The following is a 20669-nucleotide window of genomic DNA, read 5'->3' as shown; positions in this document are numbered from 1 at the left end:
ATCAATGTTGATATCCACGTGGCAGGCATACCATGGCTCACGTGATCTGGCGAAACGCATCTCCATTTGGTGAAGTGAGACCGACACATTTTACCAAAGAATGTGTATATACAAAACAAGTCACTAACAACAACTCCATCATTAGATTAAAGAAAAGACTTCGCCATGTATGTCATTTGTATTAATCTAAGCATTAAAAGCTTTCCCTTGAAATGAAGAAATCAGCTTTCACACGCTTGGAATGCAAATATTGCATAGCTTAATAACAAGAGAAATAGCTAAAATTTGGGTAACCGCACAAAGAGATGAGTTTCCAATGTTTCCAGATGAAGCATCATTGATGCACACAACATAAGAAGCATCAAGTTTCTATAAGGTGAACATTAAGCACAGCAGAACATACTACGATGGATTTTAACCGTGTGTTCCTGCAAAGCATTAGACCTGTCCAAAATAAAGCGTAATTTTAAGAAATCTGATGTTGCAGATTACACAACCAAACCAGGATAAGCTTTAGTCTGACCAAATAAAAATGACAGAAAGGCTCCTGATGTTTATGGAAAAAGGGATGTAATCAACTCAGTACGTCAGTGGCGCAAGGATGTCAAGCTGGGAGCCGAGCTTCTCCTCGGCAGTCTTCTCTGCCTTCAACCTAAGCTTTGTGAGCTGCTTTCTCCTCTCATAAGCCACCTTGGCCCTCTCTTTCCTCTTCGCCTCGAGCACCTGCACAGGCATTTGCATGTTTGGTCAGTTGAGCTCACCATAATAAGCTATCTAGGTTTAGCACAACAATAAAGAAAGCTGATGGCTAGGATGCAAACTCTTTCGAAGCAACATGTTTGGACAATGAAGTAACTGCCTAACAAACTGAAGAAAGCATGATAATACCATCAATTAATAAATTCTGAAGCAGCCAATCATTGTTAGTCTATCTACACAATGATGTTATAAGCTAAATTATATATACAATTAATAAATTCTGAAGCAGCCAATCATTATTAGTCTGTCAAACAAGAAAGTATGTTATTAGAAGAGCATTGTATACTCTAAATTGAATTCTTGACTAACCAAAAGAAAGCATTACAAGAGCATGTTATTCTCTAAATTGAATTCTGAAGCTGATCTTCATTAAACTTGTCATGCTACAAAATACAAAATGTTTTCAAGTATACATCAAGACCCAGAATGCAAGCTAGGAGCTGATACTCCATGTATGGTCAATCTATTGACAGCCTCGGAATAAGATTTTGAGAATCAATAAAGGTGTCTGATAAATGAAGGGAATATTTTTTAGTACCAATTTATAAGAATACGAAAGGTATCCAATAATGTTATATTTATGAAGCAATTAAGATAATATGACACCCTATGAAACCCTAAATAAGATGTGAAATGGGTATTTCCAAGAAAAGATTTGGTTTTATGTCTCGAATAGCAGATATAAAAACTATTTATTTAGAAGACACTCGATGAAAAAAGTATCGAGAAAAAAGAAAAATTTGCGGAAAAAAAATTTACGATAGTCCCTAGAGGTTTATAATGTTGAGATTTAGAAAAGAAATTTATATTCACTAACAAGATTGATATTATAAAAGATATACATGATGGTGCAGTCACTAATGTTAGAATTACATTCAGTTCATCTAGGAAGTTTCCTATTAGTACCATATTAGGTCAATGATCAACTTGCTAAACATGCATAGAATATACCTCCATGAGGCATTTTATTTACCGATGATATTGTTTTAATTCATGAGAGTTTAAATGAAATTCACTCTAAACTTAAGATGCAATCTCGGTAATATTAAGAGAATTGTATACAACTAAAATGAATGGGCAAAGTTTCAACCAGTAAAAGTTTTAGGTATCTCATAGTTGGATGGTTAAAGTGGAGAGGAAGGTCGAATATTTTATGTGATCACGATTAAAAAAAAATATCAAACAATTGTTCTTTATGGTTTTCAATACCATGTGATCAAGAAATAACATGTATAAAAAAACTAATGTTGCTAAAATGAGAATGTTGAAAGCAATATATGAACTGCTAAAAGAGACCAAAAATAAATATTTTTGTTTGTGAAAGGGCAACTCCAGGATAAAATAAGGGAGGATCATCTAAGATATCATGTACATTCTAGAAAGACTTAATCTGCATTTCAAACTATAAAACAAAGTTTGTTGTTGTTCTTAAAATAAACCATGATTCAGCTAATGTATGTCATGCTTTTCTCACATTAGCACATCAACATAGACATCATAACAGATCTCCAAGCAATATGCGACTCAGAAAAGTTAGGATGTTAGCATGAAAATGTACAAATCAAATATCCTATGCAATTATAACCTCCATCTTAGATACCTGTTAAGATCATATATACTATGGGCAACAACAAATAAATGATAATTCCAATCTAAATCCCAAACAATGAAGAAGATTAAAGACAATGAAAAAGATACAACATAGTTATGCTTCAGGTTGAAAAATAAACGATAAATTTTGAAGCCAAGTCGATCTAACCTTAACCGTATCATAGTAATTCCATCCAACCTCCGATGACAGTCGACCTAGCAAACAATATCTATGCCCAGGCTGAAGCCTCAATACCCTGACAGTAGATCCACCATCTCATCAAGAAAGCTGGCAACGTTGCGTACATTTCTATTCAAAATCATTTGAAGAAGAGCACTATACTTGAGGGCATCCGGAATAACCATCCTCTTTGTTTTATCGTAAGGTGGCGGCACACCCTCATACGCCTTGAGCCTTGCTAGCGCCGCAGCCCCACGCTTCGTTTTGTGAGGAATCATCCTTAAAAGGACAAAAGCAAGAATCATACATAGATCTCTAAACCACCAACCCAACAAAGAGAAAAAAATCACCAAGATCGAACTTTATATCCTGCCATTGATCCGTTCCCACGAGGCAAAAGAACTTTTACCAAGACTAAATCATTAGCATGCCATATATTACCCTCGGATGGTGCGCCAGAGGATCTTAGCGGGGGCGCGGAAGTGGATGGGGCCGTGCGATGGCTTGGTGTTCATGCGCTTGCGGAGGAAGCGGAGGTACTTCATCTTCTGGCGGACGAGGCCCCCGGAGAGGCAGATCTCCTCGCAGCGGACGACCACGACCCGCTGCCCGTTGAGGAGCTCCTTGGCGACGATTGACGCCAGCCGTCCTAGCATGTGGTGACGCGCGTCCACCACCACCCGTCGCGCGCACAACCCCGACCCAGACACCATTGCAGCAGACTTCGCCTTCTTCAACGCCTTCCCGTGGCAAAGGAAAGCTCCTCACCATCTTGGGAACCTTTATACGGATCGGCGGCTAGGGTTTTTTTCCGGTCTTTCACGATACGGAACGGGGTCGAATCGATCCGAATCCGTTTTGTGTGTGCGCCATTTTGGTCAGCGGTTCGACATGAACTACATACATTTCACATAAAAATATGGCTGAAAAGAAGAGCCTCCTCGACAGCAAAGAATCGATCGTCTTCTTTCTTCGTCATCCATCCACCAGAACGCAACCAATAAACATGACTCTCTTATCGTTGAGAGAAGTCAATGTCCACTCTTTAGGCATGAAGGCGACATCTTTGCCATCCAATATCTCGCAAATAAACAAGAAACACCAAAAACGATATAAATTTGGACAAACTAAATATATGCTTGGGATGAATAATAATACTGCATTTTGCATAGTTTGACTAAGTCGGAGGACGCTGGCGACGGAAGAACACATGATAGATAGATATATTTGAGTTGATGCAAACAATGCATGTATAATGAATGAGAAAGTGATATGATGAAAGAAAATAAACCACAGAAGGAAGTAATTCGGAAAACGTCGAGTATTCTCAAGACAATGCTTACTCATATACTTGTCTCATCTCATCACAACCAAAATATCCACTTCAACCTGACTGGTTATGAGCACATTTACATGAACATATACACATTTATCGATCAAAGCAAGAAATCTGCTTTTGGACTTCGTAACTAAGAGATAATTGTTCATAATAGTCGGCTAATACCAAAAACAGATATCCATCACTCTTTACATCACCAACGTATTGCGAGCTCATAACACATGAGGTAGTTCAGGAATTTGAGACACAAACAGTACACTCAATAATTACATTGTAGGAAAAAGAAATATCACTAAATTGTAAAGTACGATAGAAAATGCAACTGATGTTACGTGAATCTCGAGTACATTACTGGAGTCCGCCCAGCGATCATTTCTCTCAGCTCAACGTGAAATATTGTCAGCACCCTTTATCAACTTCAGTTAATGCAGTTGGTGCCGCTCTATGCTATGAAACCTGATACAATGCTTGCTCTGAGGATCACCAAACTTGTACATCTTCGGATGAACCCAACCATTTTCAGAGACAAGTTTAATACCAAGAACTCAATTTAGTGACATGTCAAAGGCAAACTTCAGAACTTAAATCGAACAAAGTAGATATAGCTCAACCCACCAAGAAAAAGTTAAAGAGCATAATGGTTATCCGATTCATGAATGATACATAGACTATCCGGACAATCTCATCCAATAAGAAGCAAAACAAATCAGGCTTTGTCTTGATTAAAGTTCAAAGAATCTAATTCTGAATAACAGTTACAAATATTCCATCTTTATGTCAACAGAAAAGGCTACAAAATTGCTGAAGCTCAGTCCATAAAAGATAATCCTTACACAAGAAGCCCATCTATAAGTTGATCCAAGATAAAGTTCTTACAAAAAGGCAAAAGATTGGTACACCAAAACACAAAAAGATGAATGTATTACTATTATTTCCTTCTTTCTGAAATTGTTGTACAAGAATAATACAGAAAAAATAAGTGAGGTATATGTCATGTGTAACTCGAGATAACATTCCACTAAATGTACTCATATGCATTACAATCTGCAACCCCTAGAGCAAACAGACAGAATCATATTGACCAGGCACAAAAAGGTGGCAGACAACACAAGAAATTGATGATGTAATCAGGGAACATTAAGCAACACCTGATTATTTGGTTTCTTGTCAGCAAAATTCTTTTTCAGCTCTTAGCTTGTTAAGAGAATTACCAGTTAACAGCCAGGAAAAAGGCTAACCATATCAGACAAGCAGGTTGTTTACAAACAAGTCTCCTGCTTCCACGAAGTTGCAAAATCTCTTTAGACTCAGCTGACAGCGCTAGATTCTTGCGTTAACTCTGTTGCTACATCTGCAGTAGAACTGCCGGTGTCTGCAGCCTGGCTTTGACTAGTCTGTCCTTGGCTATTAGCTTGTAAATCTTGTACAAGTCCTAAAACCACCTGTGTTGATCTGAACACAGCATATACAGTCTCTGGCATTCAACATCAACAAGGAGAAAATCAATACTGTAAGAACAGAAAACAAAAGTTATATTCACCTGGGCAAAGATGAACGTATGTTTGGCTGGCTAGCATGCTCAACCAAAGGAGGCCTCAGCACAGGATGTTTGTTCAATGCATTTTCAAGCTGTGCAGCTGGCAACTGTCCACCAAGTGAAAAAGGATGAGTGCATCAGTATATTAAAAGAAATCTGCATTAGGCAGGCATCAGTAGAAAAGTGACAAAAAATGTGTGAACATTTCAAAACTATGATGGTAAGAAAATAACATCTAAAATCAAAGTGATTGATGATGGGATTGATATTAAACAACCATGCCTTATTGACAGAAGTTTGAATCAGTGATACAGGAAATGTAGTAAACTTATGATGTTGTAGAAAAAATAGCATCACAGATGAAGTAAGGCTGCTTGAAGGTACATCAGACGATATACTTTCATGCCCTAACACACATTTCTAGTCATTCCTAGTTCCATAAGTTTTACATAGGCCACACAGAATTTGCTCACACTTAATATTTTTAGCTCAAGTTTGAAACTTATTTATAAACCTAAATATGTCAAAGGTTTTACTAAACTATCTCTATGTCAACCCATATTACATAGACCACATAGAATCTACTAATAACTTCCTACAATTTTACATAACAAAATAAAATTACAATAAGAATCTCTTCAAAAAATAATTTTATGGTTTTGAGATATTTAATGCTTTGTTTTTTATTTGTAACAATGTGGTAGGAACTCATATGGCATGTTGCTATTAGTTGTTGTGAGAATAGTTTACAGTACAAGCATGACAAACTATCTCTCTGTTGTTTTTCTCTCTTCCTCTGAAGCAAATGGAAGACAAAGAGTCAGCAGAATATGAATATTGTAGTATAGACACCTAGAACAAGCAAAAGCAGTACCAAGATGAATAATAAATATAAATTTACTACTTCCTTCGCAAACCAATGAAATATTTTCTCACCATCAGTAGAAAAAGGCCGGTAATTCTAGCTAGCTATCCAACAGTTTATGTTGGATATCACAATTTCCCAACTTAAAGCTGAATCTACCTTTGGGGTTCCAATATTTCAATATACTGATGGACACCATCTCGACACTCATTAGTCAGTATAAGGAGCCCAAAGTGTTGGTTTATTGCCAACTCTCACATCTTGACTCAATAGATCTGACCCAATGAGTAGGATGAAGTATAAATAGGCTAGAACTCATGCTGTCAGTAGTAGACAATTTACCTTTGGGGTTCCAATATTTCAATATACTGATGTACACCATCTCGACACTCATTAGTCAGTATAAGGAGGCCAAAGTGTTGGTTTATTGCCAACTCTCACATCTTGACTCAATAGATCTGACCCAATGAGTAGGATGAAGTATAAATAGGCTAGAACTCATGCTGTCAGTAGTAGACAATTTAGTTTTAGATACCAGCATAACCCACTTCTAGTGTGGGACTCACTGGGGCTAAACAACTATTGAACCCAATGTAGCTTATGACTCATAATTTGAGTGCAACTATAAGTATGTAATAAAATCAATAGGATCTTTTGCTTAGTGGCATTTTCTACTTCTCAAAGACTATAAGATTGCAATAAGATCAATAAATGTAGCTTATTTTGATGTCTCCTTTTCAGAGACAGAATTTCAAAATCAGGTCAATAAATGATTTTTTAAACTACTTTCTGAATGATTCTCCAAGACTTATTCCCAACATCCAATCTTAACAATATGCAAATCACAATCCTGGTCAGCCTATCAACTTAATGGATCTTACAAAAAGCTTTGATTTATTTTTCAATCTTTTTAGCCAGATTAGCAAAGCACAAAAAGACACTGATACATGCACAACAGTCTGATACCAAATTGATGCACACACGATAGAATGTTTATCATAAATAAAGGGAATAAAAGACGAGGGAGGTAGAAGATTGTAGTTAGAAGTCAAGGGCTAGATGCAGCAAGATTTTTTTACACAAGGAATAAACATGGCTATTGAGACAGAAAAGATTGACAAAGAGAAACAGAAAAATTATAATATGAAGATGAAGGTCAAGAGATGGATAATATAATCAAAGTCAAATGGAGAAAGGGATGAACGAGGCCACACGACCTATAATCTGAGCATTACTTGGTATTTTATCAGAACATAATGCAACATATTTAATTGTTTATTACACTTTGGAGCTCTAAAAAATCATTATATCTTTTGTGGTTGGAATCTCATTCTCAACCAAATTGGTGTCTCCCCTTTTTTATCAAATCTAAAATTATTTGGACAGAAGAGCACTTGGCTAATTTTCTAGAAGTTCACTCTTTGAGTTCTCAAGAAAATCTGGACTACAGAATAATCCCTATAAAACTTCATTTGAAAACTCCTAAGACCCGACTTAAAAGAGCACTCAAGACTAACTTTGACTCAATGACTCGATATGAATTCAGAACTGACTCAAAACAGTATTTAACCAAAGTTGACAAAGGAAACCCAAATTGATACAGGCTGCAACCAAGTTAAACTGGTCCAGGTTGGGTGATGCCATGGTTGCATCAGAAACATTAGTGATGGTAATCTTTGTTCCAAGAAAACATGTATTCTCAAAAAAAAAAAAAAGAATTGCAAATGTTTTCTTCACGATACTCTTCCTAATTCCAAGAGAGTTTTTGGTCAATGCAATCACTAAAAATCCTAGTGCCTACACCATCAAAGAAGTGAAAACCAGTAAGCAAAATTGTTTCTGTTTTAACTTTTCAAACACTCTCATCAATGATATTGGCATTAAAGTGACTTAAAGAATGCACTGAACAAAGATCAGTTAAATTTTGTGTCACCACAACGTACTGCATGCAATAATAGCAAACCTGTAGAACAACAGAAAAAGACTGAGGCATTGTCTGAGTAACACATTTCAAGAATCCCACCCATAGTTTTGGGTACTTCCATATCTGTAGAAACAATCGAACAACAGGCATAATTACTTTGCAGGAGTAACCTCATAAAATACCAATTTGATCTTTTTCAAGGTGCCTGTATATAATACAATTGACTACCTGCTTACTTATAAGCCGTAACAGGATCTCCATTACAAAATCCACCTACAAAATAACAAACAGAAAATAGATTAAGTTGACACAATGAGCTTAAGATACAACACATTTTTATTTTAAACTTGCTCGTAAAGATTCCTAAAACTCCTCGTGTCAACCAAGGAACTCGATTTTGCAAAGAACGGTTCGTACAGGTCAATATTTACTGGTCCATGTGTGAACTGCGACACGGACCATCCCTTATCAGATGGTCCAATTCCTCGACTTCTGACACTGCCAAACCTCCTCCTCGTGTTCCCCCTCCCCCCCACCAACCACAGCATAAGATGAAAAAAATAGTACAATAAATCAGAAAAGAGAGTACGAAAAACAAAATATGCATCCAAGCACCAGACAACTCAAGAAGTAACAAGATCTGGACCATGATACTTCTTATCTCCAGGGTATCCTGAAATGAACAAAGACTTGTTATGCTTTCACAAGTCTGGGATTTCCAGGTCTATCTTTTAGCCATTATTTCACCTTTCTGAGTGCCAAGTTGTTTCGACAGGCTCCTCTATTGTCAGTCCGTGACCTCTGGATGGCAAAGGTGTCCTTCAGGTGATCTTGTAGTTTCTATGGGGTGGAGATGATGGGTCAGTCCAAAGAAGGATAAGAAGTTTATTTTATTGAGTTATATCGATTGAGGATCTGCAATCAACCTCATGAAGAAAAGGAAGCTAGCACTGCTAGGCAGGTGTAGAAGTTGCCTGCCAGCTAGTTAAAGACAGTAACTTTGATTTCTTTACCTAACTTCTGTTGAAGATCCGGACACCTGCACTAGAAGAGAAATCTAAAAAAACTCAGTTCAAGATCCTTATTTTCTGTGTACATGGAATACAATTAGTCAATGAGCTCTCAGGATCAGCCTATACTATCAGTTACTAATGCAACTCAATCTCCATAAACATGTTATTGGTGGCTACAGCCAACTAGCAACGCAATGAACGATTAACCTCAAGGGAGACAGCCACCAGCCTATATTTGTCAGTCCTATCCCCTTTATAAGCAGGCAATGAGCTTGTGGTCTCGTTCATGCCTCATCCCTCATCATTTGCAAGGCTATCTAGGGAAAATAGCAGTGGAAGCAACATAGGTCAAGAATAGGGGACTATGTTGCTGCCGATTGCTTCTTCCATTTTATACATCCATAAATCAACATAGGTTACCATATCAATAATCCATGATCTTTGAGAAGGTGAGCTGACAACTATCATGTTCCTTTTCCAAATATGCCCTTGATGCTCGCAAGGAAGGCTCCACCTTTTACCTTCGACAACATATCTCAATCTGATCTTTCCACCATGACTCCAGATTTGACCTGATCTCAACACACTGCAGAAATGACAGTAAGCTCAAATATAATCATCCTAGTTGAGAGGCAGTGATACTAAGTTTCTTCTTTTCCTCTCAGTTGAAGCTAGCTTTTGTGAAAGATTTGAGGTCTTTCCAACTATTTATTGATGAAAGATGGAGTTCCTATCAGAAAGAATTACCAGCCAGTTAGCACTCTCGTAAGAACCATTTTATGGCCACTAAAACAATATAAATGTAAAAGAAAAATAACTACTAAAAATAAAAAATGATCCTCCATAAAGTTTATTACAAAAAAATCTAAACCTTGTGTTACTGAAAACCAGACATGATGCTGAACTTGAACATGACTAAACCCGGCCTAAGCAAATGCCAGTCTGAATCCTGCACTGACATGAAATCCTGCCATCCTCAATGATTCACTAGAAACCGTCTTATCGCAGGGCAACATCCTTCTTAACCTGAGGACAATCTAGCGTTCAATTAGTTTCAAGGATATTTTTATGTGTCTATTGACCAAAGAAGTGGAGTATCATCACCAAAGCATCAACAACTGAGAGCATATTGCCTCAAACTATCCAACATAGGAACCAAGTTTACATTTTGTGCTGAATTGCTGATCTTTAAGGTTAAGCAAACTCCATCAAAACAGACACATCCAGCCAAAGTCCAACCGCAACAGATTTGGATTGTGCTAAAATCTTACTCACTACATAGTCCACCTAAAAGACTTTTTTTTAAGTATTCTCTAATAAAATAGACAAACATTATATACCAGTTATTCACTAAGTTCCAACATATAAGCATTGCTAATCTCAACAGATAGAATTTATACAGAACAAATCATATAGAGGACACTTTGCCTAATATTCCCAAATTTATGATAAAATAATTACAACTTACCAATGAAGGGAATATGCCAATTGCTTGTAAGACAGTTCGCATAAACAACAAAGGAAGAGGTATCTGTTCAACCTGCAAACCTAGCTTTGCTAAGTAGCCATTATGTATAATAAGATATGGAGCCAAAAACAGTGACATGGTCAAGTGATACATACTAATTGATTCAACACCTTTGCCAACACCTGTTGAGTAAAAACTTTCCGCTGCTCAAAGCAAGCAGAGCATGCATCAATAACCTACAAAGCAAAGGCTTAGTTGTTTGCACTTTCACAACTTCATGGTAAACATTCAACTAATAAGAAAGGAGGGGGCTACATACCTTTTTGAGTGGTATCCCATCTTTCACAGGATCTATCCCATGAATAGCAATCAAAACTTCAGCTGGGGTGAGGCATGGGCCAGTTTTAGGCGTTCCCTGATTAAATATCAGCAGAAAAGGGATATTAGGATAAAGATTTGTGATCCCCTCTCCAGCCAACAAAGAGGGTATACCTGTGAAATGATACCACTTCATGAAACCTAAGAAGAATTTATCTGATTATTAATTAGTTACCACAGCCTAGTTAGGATTGTGATATATCACGACTAGAATACCCTCCTCAACTGTGACACTTTGATCTTGTCAATTATGATAAGATTACACGATTTCTTCCAGCTTATGCATTTTTCCTAATATTAATGTTTTGAGATACACTTTGTTCTGAGAGCAAAACCCACTGCAACCCTTAACATCTTGCAATTAGATCTTGAGGTCTAATATATCTCGAGGATTTTAATGTTCAAAACCTTGCCAAGCATTGATTTATGTGATGCTGTAAATATTGTATGCATGAAAATAATAGTGTACTGTGCAAGTTGCTCGTACTTATCATGTATTATGGACAATCAAGAATTTTGGCTGAGTCTTTATGAAAAAAAGACCATGGTAGTTTAAGACCTTAATTATTTCTGTTACTTTTTTATGTAGAGATTAGACCTTGGGCATCAACACGAACTTATGTTGTTAATAGATGTGGCCAAGCATACAAATATCTCATTGAACTGGGGTTTTGAAATTGTCCACCTTTCCAGAATATGGTTTCCTCAATGATCCTTCAGCAGGATGGCTAGACCACTGCTTGAGATCAACCAAACATGGTGCAAGAGGACACCCCAATAGCTTAGGTCTACCATAAGATCCATCATATATTTCATAGCAACCCGTCTGTCCCAAGAGTTTATCTGGCAACACAATATGCTCCCATGGGACCAGCTGCTTGACCATGATTTATTACTTCTTTTGGTATTTGTTACTTTCTCATTACTGTCTATGATATGTTCTCTAATTTTTCCCTTCTTTCTGTTTTCTCTCCACACCACTCACAACATTTGTCAAAACAATAATAACCCACCCAACCATGGATTCACACAACACCAGTGTGCCAAGCTGGGTTCGCTTCATTACAGACATCTCAAAGAGTATGTTAAAATCCATTTAACCTACAATGCTTTTAAATTTCGCGTAATTAAATATAAAAAATGAAAATTAGATAATTCTGGCATTGGCAATGAATCTAAAATATTTCTTTGTTTAGTACAAATCTTGGTAAATCAATAATTAACCACCAAATTAACGAGATCTAAGAGAAAACTACATATTGCAAAATCGTTTAAACAAAAATAAGGCACTCATGATTATTAAAACAATAAACTTATTGGTGACAACAATTAATATAAATTATTTATGACAACGCAAACAATGACTGAAGCAACGTAAGATGCAATACTTATGAAGTGAAAAAGGAATACCTGAAGCACACGACTGAGGGCACCTTGAAAATTTTCTATTGGCAGATTAACAAGATGGGGAAAAATTGGAAATATCTAGAAAACACATCAAATAAACCAATATAAGAATCATACTCAGAATGGCAAAAAAAGCAAGAGTTAAATTGAATTCAATAAAGGAACAGTGACCATGAAATATTATCATCTTCATTGTAAAGACTGAATAACATCCAAAGAAGCAAAATGAAACAGGACAGTAAAAGTTAAATTATATTGATAAAGAAAATTTAAGCAAGAAACAGCCTTGTTAAACTTAATATAAAATAACAGTTTTTGCAGGTTTCATGGACACCATATGAAAATGAATTTTCTTTTTGAAAATTACCAGATACAAAGCAACAAAAACTATCATATGAACCAATCCTTTTAATTAGCAAGCAGGAAAAAAAATATTCAAGCTTGACATTTTAACAGCACAGTAACCAATTAAACAACATGTAACTTGCATGTGATATGATGGGCAGGATCACAATACTCCTAAATTTCTAATAGAAGACAACATGCTCATATAAGTTACTGAAGATCCATAGAAATGGAGGCGGATACAAAAACCTCATCTTTTGTTAGGAAGGGCAATACTGGAATCAGAACATCTGCATCCTGCAATTAATAGCAACATTGATTAAGAAATAAGGTAGACATATTTTCATCATCTCAAAAGATATATATTAATCTACCTTCATTCTTGAGTGATATAACTTCTTAACAGAAGAAATCAAATCTTGTGAAGGAACGATCCCATCTGTTAATGTATGTAAAACCTGCACAAAAATGACAAATCTGCACACAGTTAAATGTTGAGTGAAAAAGATAAGAATTATGCTATCACCATCATCAAGGGCTTTCCTTCTTTTGTGTCTATGACGGAAGATCTAAAATTATATTTTAGGAACTCAAACACATTTTAATTTTGTACTAAGTTCCTAAACGCCAAAAAAATATAAATGATATCCTCTCCATTAGTTCAAACCAAGGTTCACCATACCATCGCATACCGCTCGGTACAGGTGGTATGTCCCGGTCCAATCGGGGATCAATACGAGCGGCATGGACTAGTCTATCGATACACCCCATCGTACTGTATGTCAGTACATCGATACATATCATACCGACAGCTAGTCAATACACCGGGACGAACCGGTAAGGCGAACTATGGTTCAAACGACCCATATTTTATAATGAATTGATGAAGAAAAAATAATATCATTATACAGACATGGCAAATCACAAGTACCAATAGGATATGTACCACATCAAAATGGAAACATTCATTATTTTTTTTGTTATATTAAAATTTCATATGACAAACAATAAATTATACCGACACGAAAAGAACCAAATGTCCTTTAATGACAACAGTTATCCTACTTATCCACCACAGTTGTCAAGATGCTGAAACAAACACCACTTGATCCAAACAAGATGACTTGGAAGCATTATTAGCATCTCATAGGTATATATATTTTTTCATAATTCCTTAAAATATGCTCCTCTTACCAGTCCGAGAGTACTGTAGCGGTGTACTGTAGTACTATAACAGTGCTACAGTACTTGATACACCTGGATGTACCGCTCGATATACCGTACCGTACCGGTACCGAGCCCAGGTCGAAATACCGGTACGGTACGGTATTGCGAACCTTCCTCTTAACAAAGCATACAGCACATATCAACCATTTTAAGGTATCAATGTTTGTACAGATCATCAAATATTTATTCCGGTAATAAGATAAGTGGTCCTTGAGCTATTCGCGGGAGCAAAAGACATGATATTTTTGGCCTATTTCTCACTCATAATAAAAGGAAATTTAAGATTGACCACAGAGTGCATTGTCTTATTCTGAACACCTTCATAAGAAGATCTTCGCTTCCAGTTGGTGGATCTGAGATGATAGCAAGGAGTTCAGGAGAAGACCCTACAGTGCGAACCAAGATGGGAATCTGCCTGTGAACAGCCTGCACAGCTCCAATGGTTTTAAAAAATGCAGTTGATGAAATAGCTGAACAACATCTGTCACAAAGATACAACTTATGATTGAGATAAGGACTACACCTCTTTTGCAGCCTTTGATATGTTTTTATATATTGTGAAAATTTCCCTGAGAAGAGAATGCTTCTGCAAAGTAGCATGAGAATTTGACAAATTAATTCAGAACAAGAATTGAAGTATGAAAAAGCACATGATGGAAGAGAATGCAAGCCTATTAATACCTTCGTGCAAAGGGCAAAATAAAGTGACATGCACCGCTGTGCCTCTGATATCAGAGAGGACATTACATTCTGATCTAAGTGGGTACTGGACTTTAATGCATTGTCAGATTGCTGCCCTCTGCTACTAGATGGTTTTCCCAATTTAGAATCCTGCAAAAGTCAAAAACAAATAAATGGCAAGAATCATGCTATGTCAAAGTAAAACAGAAGTTTTCTTTCACAGGACAACAGTCCATGCAAGATATTGAACAATGAAAACACTGAAAAATATATTGTTTAACAGAGAGTTCAAGAAACATGAAAACAGCCATGAGATAACCATCATCAGCCCAAGATGACCTGATGACTGAAAAATAGAGGTGACAGCTGGTAACAAAAGGCAGGCATGTTCTTCAAATTTGTTGTCAAATGACAGAATCTCCCATGACTTCAACAGTTATGTGAACATAGATACAGTATTACAACATCCACAAGATATTCAAAAAGAGTTCACAATAATTGCATCAGTACTGAAATCAACTAGGGAAAGTACAAACAAGATCACCAGGACCAATCAGATCGAGTTGATGGAATCAAAATTACAGAAGTTAGTATTAAAAATATAAAAGTTCATGATAATAGAAAATAAAGAAAGAACTACAAAAAACTTCTAGAGCAAATTATATGCTAAAAAGATTTTTGATCTACATATTTCATAAAATACCAAGCTTCCTAAAAAATGAGAGAGACAAAATTATGCATTAGATAAGAATAAAATAATGAAGAATAAATCTTTAGAAGTAATTATTACAATAATTTATAAAAAAATCAGACTTCATATAAAGACAATAACATAGTAAATAACCAATATATATCATACAAAATACTCAACCACTTTAAGCTTTAAAGATAGCAATAGAACCCAATAGGGCACCAATTCAGACAAATAGAACGGCAAACAAAGAAAACACTTATTAAAGAGAGCACCCATCAAATATGAGACTACTGACAAAACTCACGAGATGTCTCTTCTATGTTAGGGGATATCATATTTCCTTAATAGGTTCAGAATCATCCTTTATTCTTCTATTTGCTTTCTCAATATCAAATCCCTTGTCTTATTGACAGTGGACGAAAGACATTGCAAACATTGCAATAAAGGTGGCACAGTTAACAGAAATAACAAACACAATAGTCGCACCGTCTTTTCACAACCATAGTCATAGGTTTCTTTTCCATTTTAGCTCAATCACGATTTCCCTTTTCTCCTATTGAATTATTTTCCTCTTTTCTCTTCCACTGAGGCTAGAAGTTGCCAATATCGTCTCGCTCCAATCGAAATTGACCAAATCTAACCGATTTCAGCCAAAACTGAGTTGATATTGCATAGCAACAGTAGGTATCGGGTGTTTCTGAATCAACCAATACCATGAGTCATTTTCCTAATGGTCTTTTCCTAATTTGGCACTATTTTGAATTCTTCAGAAAGATTTTTATTCAAAGGCTAAACTAAAAAGAGAATCCTGAATTATCAGTAAATAGATACTGACGTAGTGCTCTAGTTCTTTCTGCACCCCATCCATGAACCAAAAGTGAAATTGCTTGACTTCCACAGCACACAGCACTAGTTAAAAGTCAAGAATAGTGAAAAGGTCAAGATTCTTTTTAAACAAACCTCTTGCAATCCAGAAGTTGATTCATCAGTGTCCATGTCCTCAATTGCAGGAACATCATCTATGATTGAGTGAAGTTTGTCATGAGCAAATTCTTCAATTTTTTGAGATACGCCTGGCATAGGAAACAGTTTATTTGCTACCTACAAGTATCAAAGAACAAAACAAGACTATATTAGACGAAAAGAGTATTGTTAACTCCAATTTCTAGAAGGTGTGACCTCCCATAAGAATTACCAGGCGTATTGCTTTCATCCGCACTTCTTCTGCAGAGTGTACTGCACTCTGTTGGAAAAAAAAGAATAAGGAATAAAAATAGACATAATGATGGAAAAATTGATTGTACTTACTGCAAGAAAAAACCAAACTAATGCTAACTAATGAGTGGGGAAAAGATGGATAGACCAGGTGAGATGAAAATTCCTGTTTTACCACCTATATAGCTCGATCACAAAGATAAATGTAGTGGATTGTTCTAGTTATCTTGCTGGATTTGCACCACTTAGCTCATGCCTCACTTAGACCTAAAGAATTCATATGAGCAACTATTTGTCCATAATAAACTGCCACCACATTTTGGGAGAACATTAAATAAAATGACTACATATCTAGGCAGAACATTAAATGTTCTCAATCACAAGAACTACAATGACTACATATCTAGAGACATGGTGATCTGAGTCTTCAAATAAAACATTAGGCAGTGTCAAATGACAGTCACGCACAGAGATATTAGCAACTTCACCAACCGATTCCCATAAACAAAAGTTGATAAGAGAATAGCACAACTAGAATACCTTGCGCCCAAACACTAGGTAACAAACTAAAAAGTACATGTAAGGTCATATTCATCCTTTGTTAATAATTCAGTCGCCCATTAAATTATGATTAGAAATAAGCAAGAAAGAAGGTACTGTCTTCCACTGTTGATGGCATATGAGAAAGGAACAAAACATTACGATAACTACTACTAGCACAAACTAGACAGTTTAAACCAGGAGGTAGTGCACATAATAGAAAGACACTTATTCCTAATTTACTGGTGTTCTAGCATGGCGCTCATCATTCAAGAGGTGGCCATCAACAATTTCCAGAATGAAATTTGAGATTTTGCAGGGCTTTCGTTTCATATTTGACAACTCAACTAGTAATTAAGCACCAACTGAAGCAAGAAAACTTTGCATAGAATACACTTCATGATCATCTATAACAACATGAAACTGTATAGATGCTGCACCTACTCAAAAGCTTATCCTTTCTTTCAATTATGATTATTCAAAAACTTGTTAAAAAATTTATACTCCAGAAGCATCATTTAGCCACTAAATTACTCAGCAACAAATAGCGATGTAATAAAAACACTTCTCTTATAGATAATCATTTCAGTGAACCAACCCGCAGACTAAAAAAATTAAAATCTCTGATATGCAGTTGCATAATCCAAAAATCCAAGTGCAAGTTAAAATATGAAAATTACCACCAGAACTATGATTTAATAATACCATAAACTCAGAAATAATTTCCCTTTTTTTTCAAACCATGACCCCAGTAAATGTTGAGATCTGTCAATTCAGCTGTGATTTGATTTGATATGTCAAGATCTGCTACGATTTGATTCTTGACATGCTACCTTATTTGAAGTGATAGACTAGGATATAATTGCTGATTCATTCCTAGTTGTATTACCATATTTGTGTACATTTGCTAGTTGTATATAACTATATATACTAGATTAGCACCTAGATTTATTTAGGCAGCTCTTTCCTTTCTTTTCTCTTGTTTGACTATATGTACTTCATCCTATATACAAACAAAAGAGAGAAATGAGAAACTCAATTATATTATCTTGTTCCTGGTATTCAAGCAAGATTAGGTTCTGTTTTTCTTTTTCTGCCGTCTGTGGTATACGGTAAATTAGTTTCTTTCTCTCGGCCTTAATTATCTAAAGTCCACTCTAGTGACTTCTTATTTCCAGCCATGTCTGAAACTCCTAAGTTTATTTTTAATCTTCTTAAACATGCCCACACTCAGTCTTACCATCAATTTGAGAGTCATACCCATAAGATCTCTACCGTTAAACTAAGCTATCAAAATTTCATGAAATGGTCTCAATCGATGAAGATCTCGCTAATGAGTAACAGGAAGTTCAAATATGTGAATGGGGCAGCAAAGGCATGAGCCTTGGAAGATGCTTCATACGAAACTTGGGAGATTGAGAATGCGATGGTGATGTCGTGGCTATTTCACTCCATGCAACCAGAAATCAACAAGACATACCTTCTTCTTCCTACAACCAGTGATGTAAATAGGCACTTGGGCACTCGCCAAAGCGCTCGGGCGAGGAGAGGCGAGGTGAGGCCCGAACGCCTCGCGTGTGGACCAGGCGGCACGCTTCAATGAGGTGCCACTTGGGCGCTCGCTCGAACCCAGGCGATGGGCGCTTCTGGCGAGCGCCCAGTTCAATTAAGTGAACCGAACTGGTTCAAGTCTAGTTCGGTTCATAGTTTCTTACCTCAAAAGCCACGCTTCACGCCCGCCTGACATCGAGGAACCTAGCGCTGCTTCTGCCTCTGCCACCGACGCATTCTATTGCTGCCTCCGCCACAGACGTAGCGGACCGAGCCTTCCTCTGTTATAGACGGACGAGTCCGACGACCCCTATAGCTTCCCTCCACTGTCGCTTCCTTCTATTGTCGAGGGAGAGGACCACAGGTTCCTCCGCCACCGACGAACACCCTCAGGAGTTGCCGCCGCTGCTATTCGCAACTTTCCCCGCTGTCATTGCTACTGTCCGCAACTTCCCTCGCTGTCGCTACCACTGCTGTCGTTCACAACGCTGCTACAACTTATCTTAAACTAATCCTCCGCCGCAGTTGCTATCTCCCTCTGTTACTGAACAATTTTTTTCTCCCCCCTCTAACTTTAAGCAATATACTATTAACTATATGTTTTTAATTTAATATCATATTTTTATTTAAATAAATATATTTTTAATTATATTATATATTTTTTATATTTTAATGAATTTTTTCTCCCCCTCTAACTTAAGTAATTTACTGTTCACAATATATTTTTTAATTTAATATTTTTTATTTAAATAATTATTTTTTTAATTATATTATATATTTTTTATATTTAATATTTCAGAGCGTCTCGTCCCGCTCGGGCAAGTGCCTAGCACCTCGGGCGTTTTGAGACCTTACGCCAAACCTAGTGCTTTTTAAATCACTATCTACAACTAGAGATATTTGGGATGTTTGTCAATAGAACTTACTCCAAAGTAGGTTTTATTAAGATTTTCCAAATCAAAAGTCAAATTCAAAAGATGAAGCAAAGTACATCAAGCATCACAAATTACTACAATAATCTATGAGGTCTATTGGCTGAATTAGACCTATATCAAAATCTGGAGATGGAATCAGCTACCAACACTAAAAAGCTGAGAAATCTGTTGGAGATGGAGAGGGTATTTCAATTCTTATTGGGGTTAAATCAAGGTTCGCCGTACCGTACCGTACCGGCGTTTCGACCCGGGCTCGGTACCGGTACGGTACGGTATACCGAGCGGTACACCTGGATGTACCGAGCGCTACAGTACTGCTACAGTACTGCTACAGTACCGGAACGGTAAGAGGCGGTCCGCGTACCGAAAGTTTGTCGGACCGGTACGTACCGCCCGTACCGGGCGGTACTGTTCGGTACGGCAAACCATGGGTTAAATTATGAATTTGATCGGGTATGTAATCATGTTCTTAGTAGACAACCTTTTCCTGATCTTGATGAAGCATTTACCCTACTTCGAAGTGCTCAAAGCCAACAGGAATTGCTAAGCAGTAAACAAACAAATTATGGCAAGCACATGGGGGAAAACTCTGCCTTGGCAGGCTAAAAAAACTACCCAACGCCAAAGAAAAGATGGGAGATGATGTGATTATTGCAAGAAACCAAAACACACCACGGAGACATGCTGGAAAATGCACGATAACCGTTAAAACTAGAAAAACAATAAGAGTAGCAACCAAGGGGTTAGAGGAATGTAGGCAGCCACAGAGATTCAAGTTGGAGGAAATCAAAGGGGCTTCGAGTCACCTTTGTTCAGTAAAGAACAGCTAGAACATCTGTATGGACTTCTTAGTCAATCTCAAACCAAATCCATCTCCTACATGTTCTCATTCAAAACAAGGTAATATTCCTACTACCCTCCATATTTCCTCTAACCAAGCACTTTGGATAGTTGATTCGAGTGCTAGTGATCATATGACCCATCTTTCTCACATGTTCTCCTCCTATACTCCATGTCCTG

At 36.9% G+C, this 20669-nt stretch overlaps 2 protein-coding genes across 5 annotated transcripts in view; both read right to left on the bottom strand.

The window, feature by feature from the left end:
* Nucleotides 1–445: 445 nt before the first annotated feature.
* On the bottom strand, nt 446–3494 carry LOC135583875 (large ribosomal subunit protein uL13w-like). Its single transcript, XM_065187442.1, has 4 exons — nt 2972–3494; nt 2693–2809; nt 2519–2606; nt 446–723 (listed from the first exon to the last, which is right to left on the bottom strand). Exons 1-4 carry the CDS (start codon nt 3241–3243, stop codon nt 580–582), a joined length of 621 nt encoding a protein of 206 aa, XP_065043514.1. The 5' UTR covers nt 3244–3494; the 3' UTR covers nt 446–579.
* A 464-nt stretch (nt 3495–3958) lies between these two features.
* Nucleotides 3959–20669, bottom strand: part of LOC103987912 (uncharacterized) — a 36872-nt gene continuing 20161 nt past the window's right edge. The window contains exons 13-28 of one of the 4 annotated variants that reach the window (XR_671929.3): nt 16604–16651; nt 16369–16509; nt 14715–14864; nt 14557–14619; nt 14352–14459; nt 13181–13264; nt 13056–13103; nt 12465–12539; nt 10996–11091; nt 10832–10912; nt 10677–10748; nt 8424–8468; nt 8235–8318; nt 5410–5513; nt 5081–5321; nt 3959–4366 (exon numbers count right to left, since the gene is read on the bottom strand). Coding sequence is in view for 1 of the 4 variants with exons in the window: in XM_009406376.3 (XP_009404651.2) it covers nt 5177–5321; nt 5410–5513; nt 8235–8318; nt 8424–8468; nt 10677–10748; nt 10832–10912; nt 10996–11091; nt 12465–12539; nt 13056–13103; nt 13181–13264; nt 14352–14459; nt 14557–14619; nt 14715–14864; nt 16369–16509; nt 16604–16651 (1344 nt within the window). In the remaining 3 variants the exon portion in view is untranslated. Of the gene's footprint in view, nt 4367–4777; nt 5322–5409; nt 5514–8234; nt 8319–8423; nt 8469–10676; nt 10749–10831; nt 10913–10995; nt 11092–12464; nt 12540–13055; nt 13104–13180; nt 13265–14351; nt 14460–14556; nt 14620–14714; nt 14865–16368; nt 16510–16603; nt 16652–20669 lie in introns of those variants that run through there. The other 3 variants (XR_010514253.1, XR_010514254.1, XM_009406376.3) reach the window with 3 other exon arrangements.

Source organism: Musa acuminata, chromosome BXJ1-6 (genome assembly GCF_036884655.1).
Source record: "Musa acuminata AAA Group cultivar baxijiao chromosome BXJ1-6, Cavendish_Baxijiao_AAA, whole genome shotgun sequence".
In the NCBI taxonomy this organism is placed as follows: domain Eukaryota; kingdom Viridiplantae; phylum Streptophyta; class Magnoliopsida; order Zingiberales; family Musaceae; genus Musa; species Musa acuminata.
Note: the sequence above shows the minus strand (reverse complement) of the source record. Positions and strands in the feature narration are given on the sequence as shown.

Excerpts from the sequence above, each read along its gene's own strand:
- LOC135583875 (XM_065187442.1), bottom strand. The coding sequence starts at position 3,243 with ATGGTGTCTGGGTCGGGGTTGTGCGCGCGACGGGTGGTGGTGGACGCG. Across the intron at positions 2,810-2,971 it reads CTCTGGCGCACCATCCGAGG|GATGATTCCTCACAAAACGA; the intron begins GTAATATATGGC and ends TGTCCTTTTAAG. Across the intron at positions 2,607-2,692 it reads GTTATTCCGGATGCCCTCAA|GGTATTGAGGCTTCAGCCTG; the intron begins GTATAGTGCTCT and ends ATCTACTGTCAG.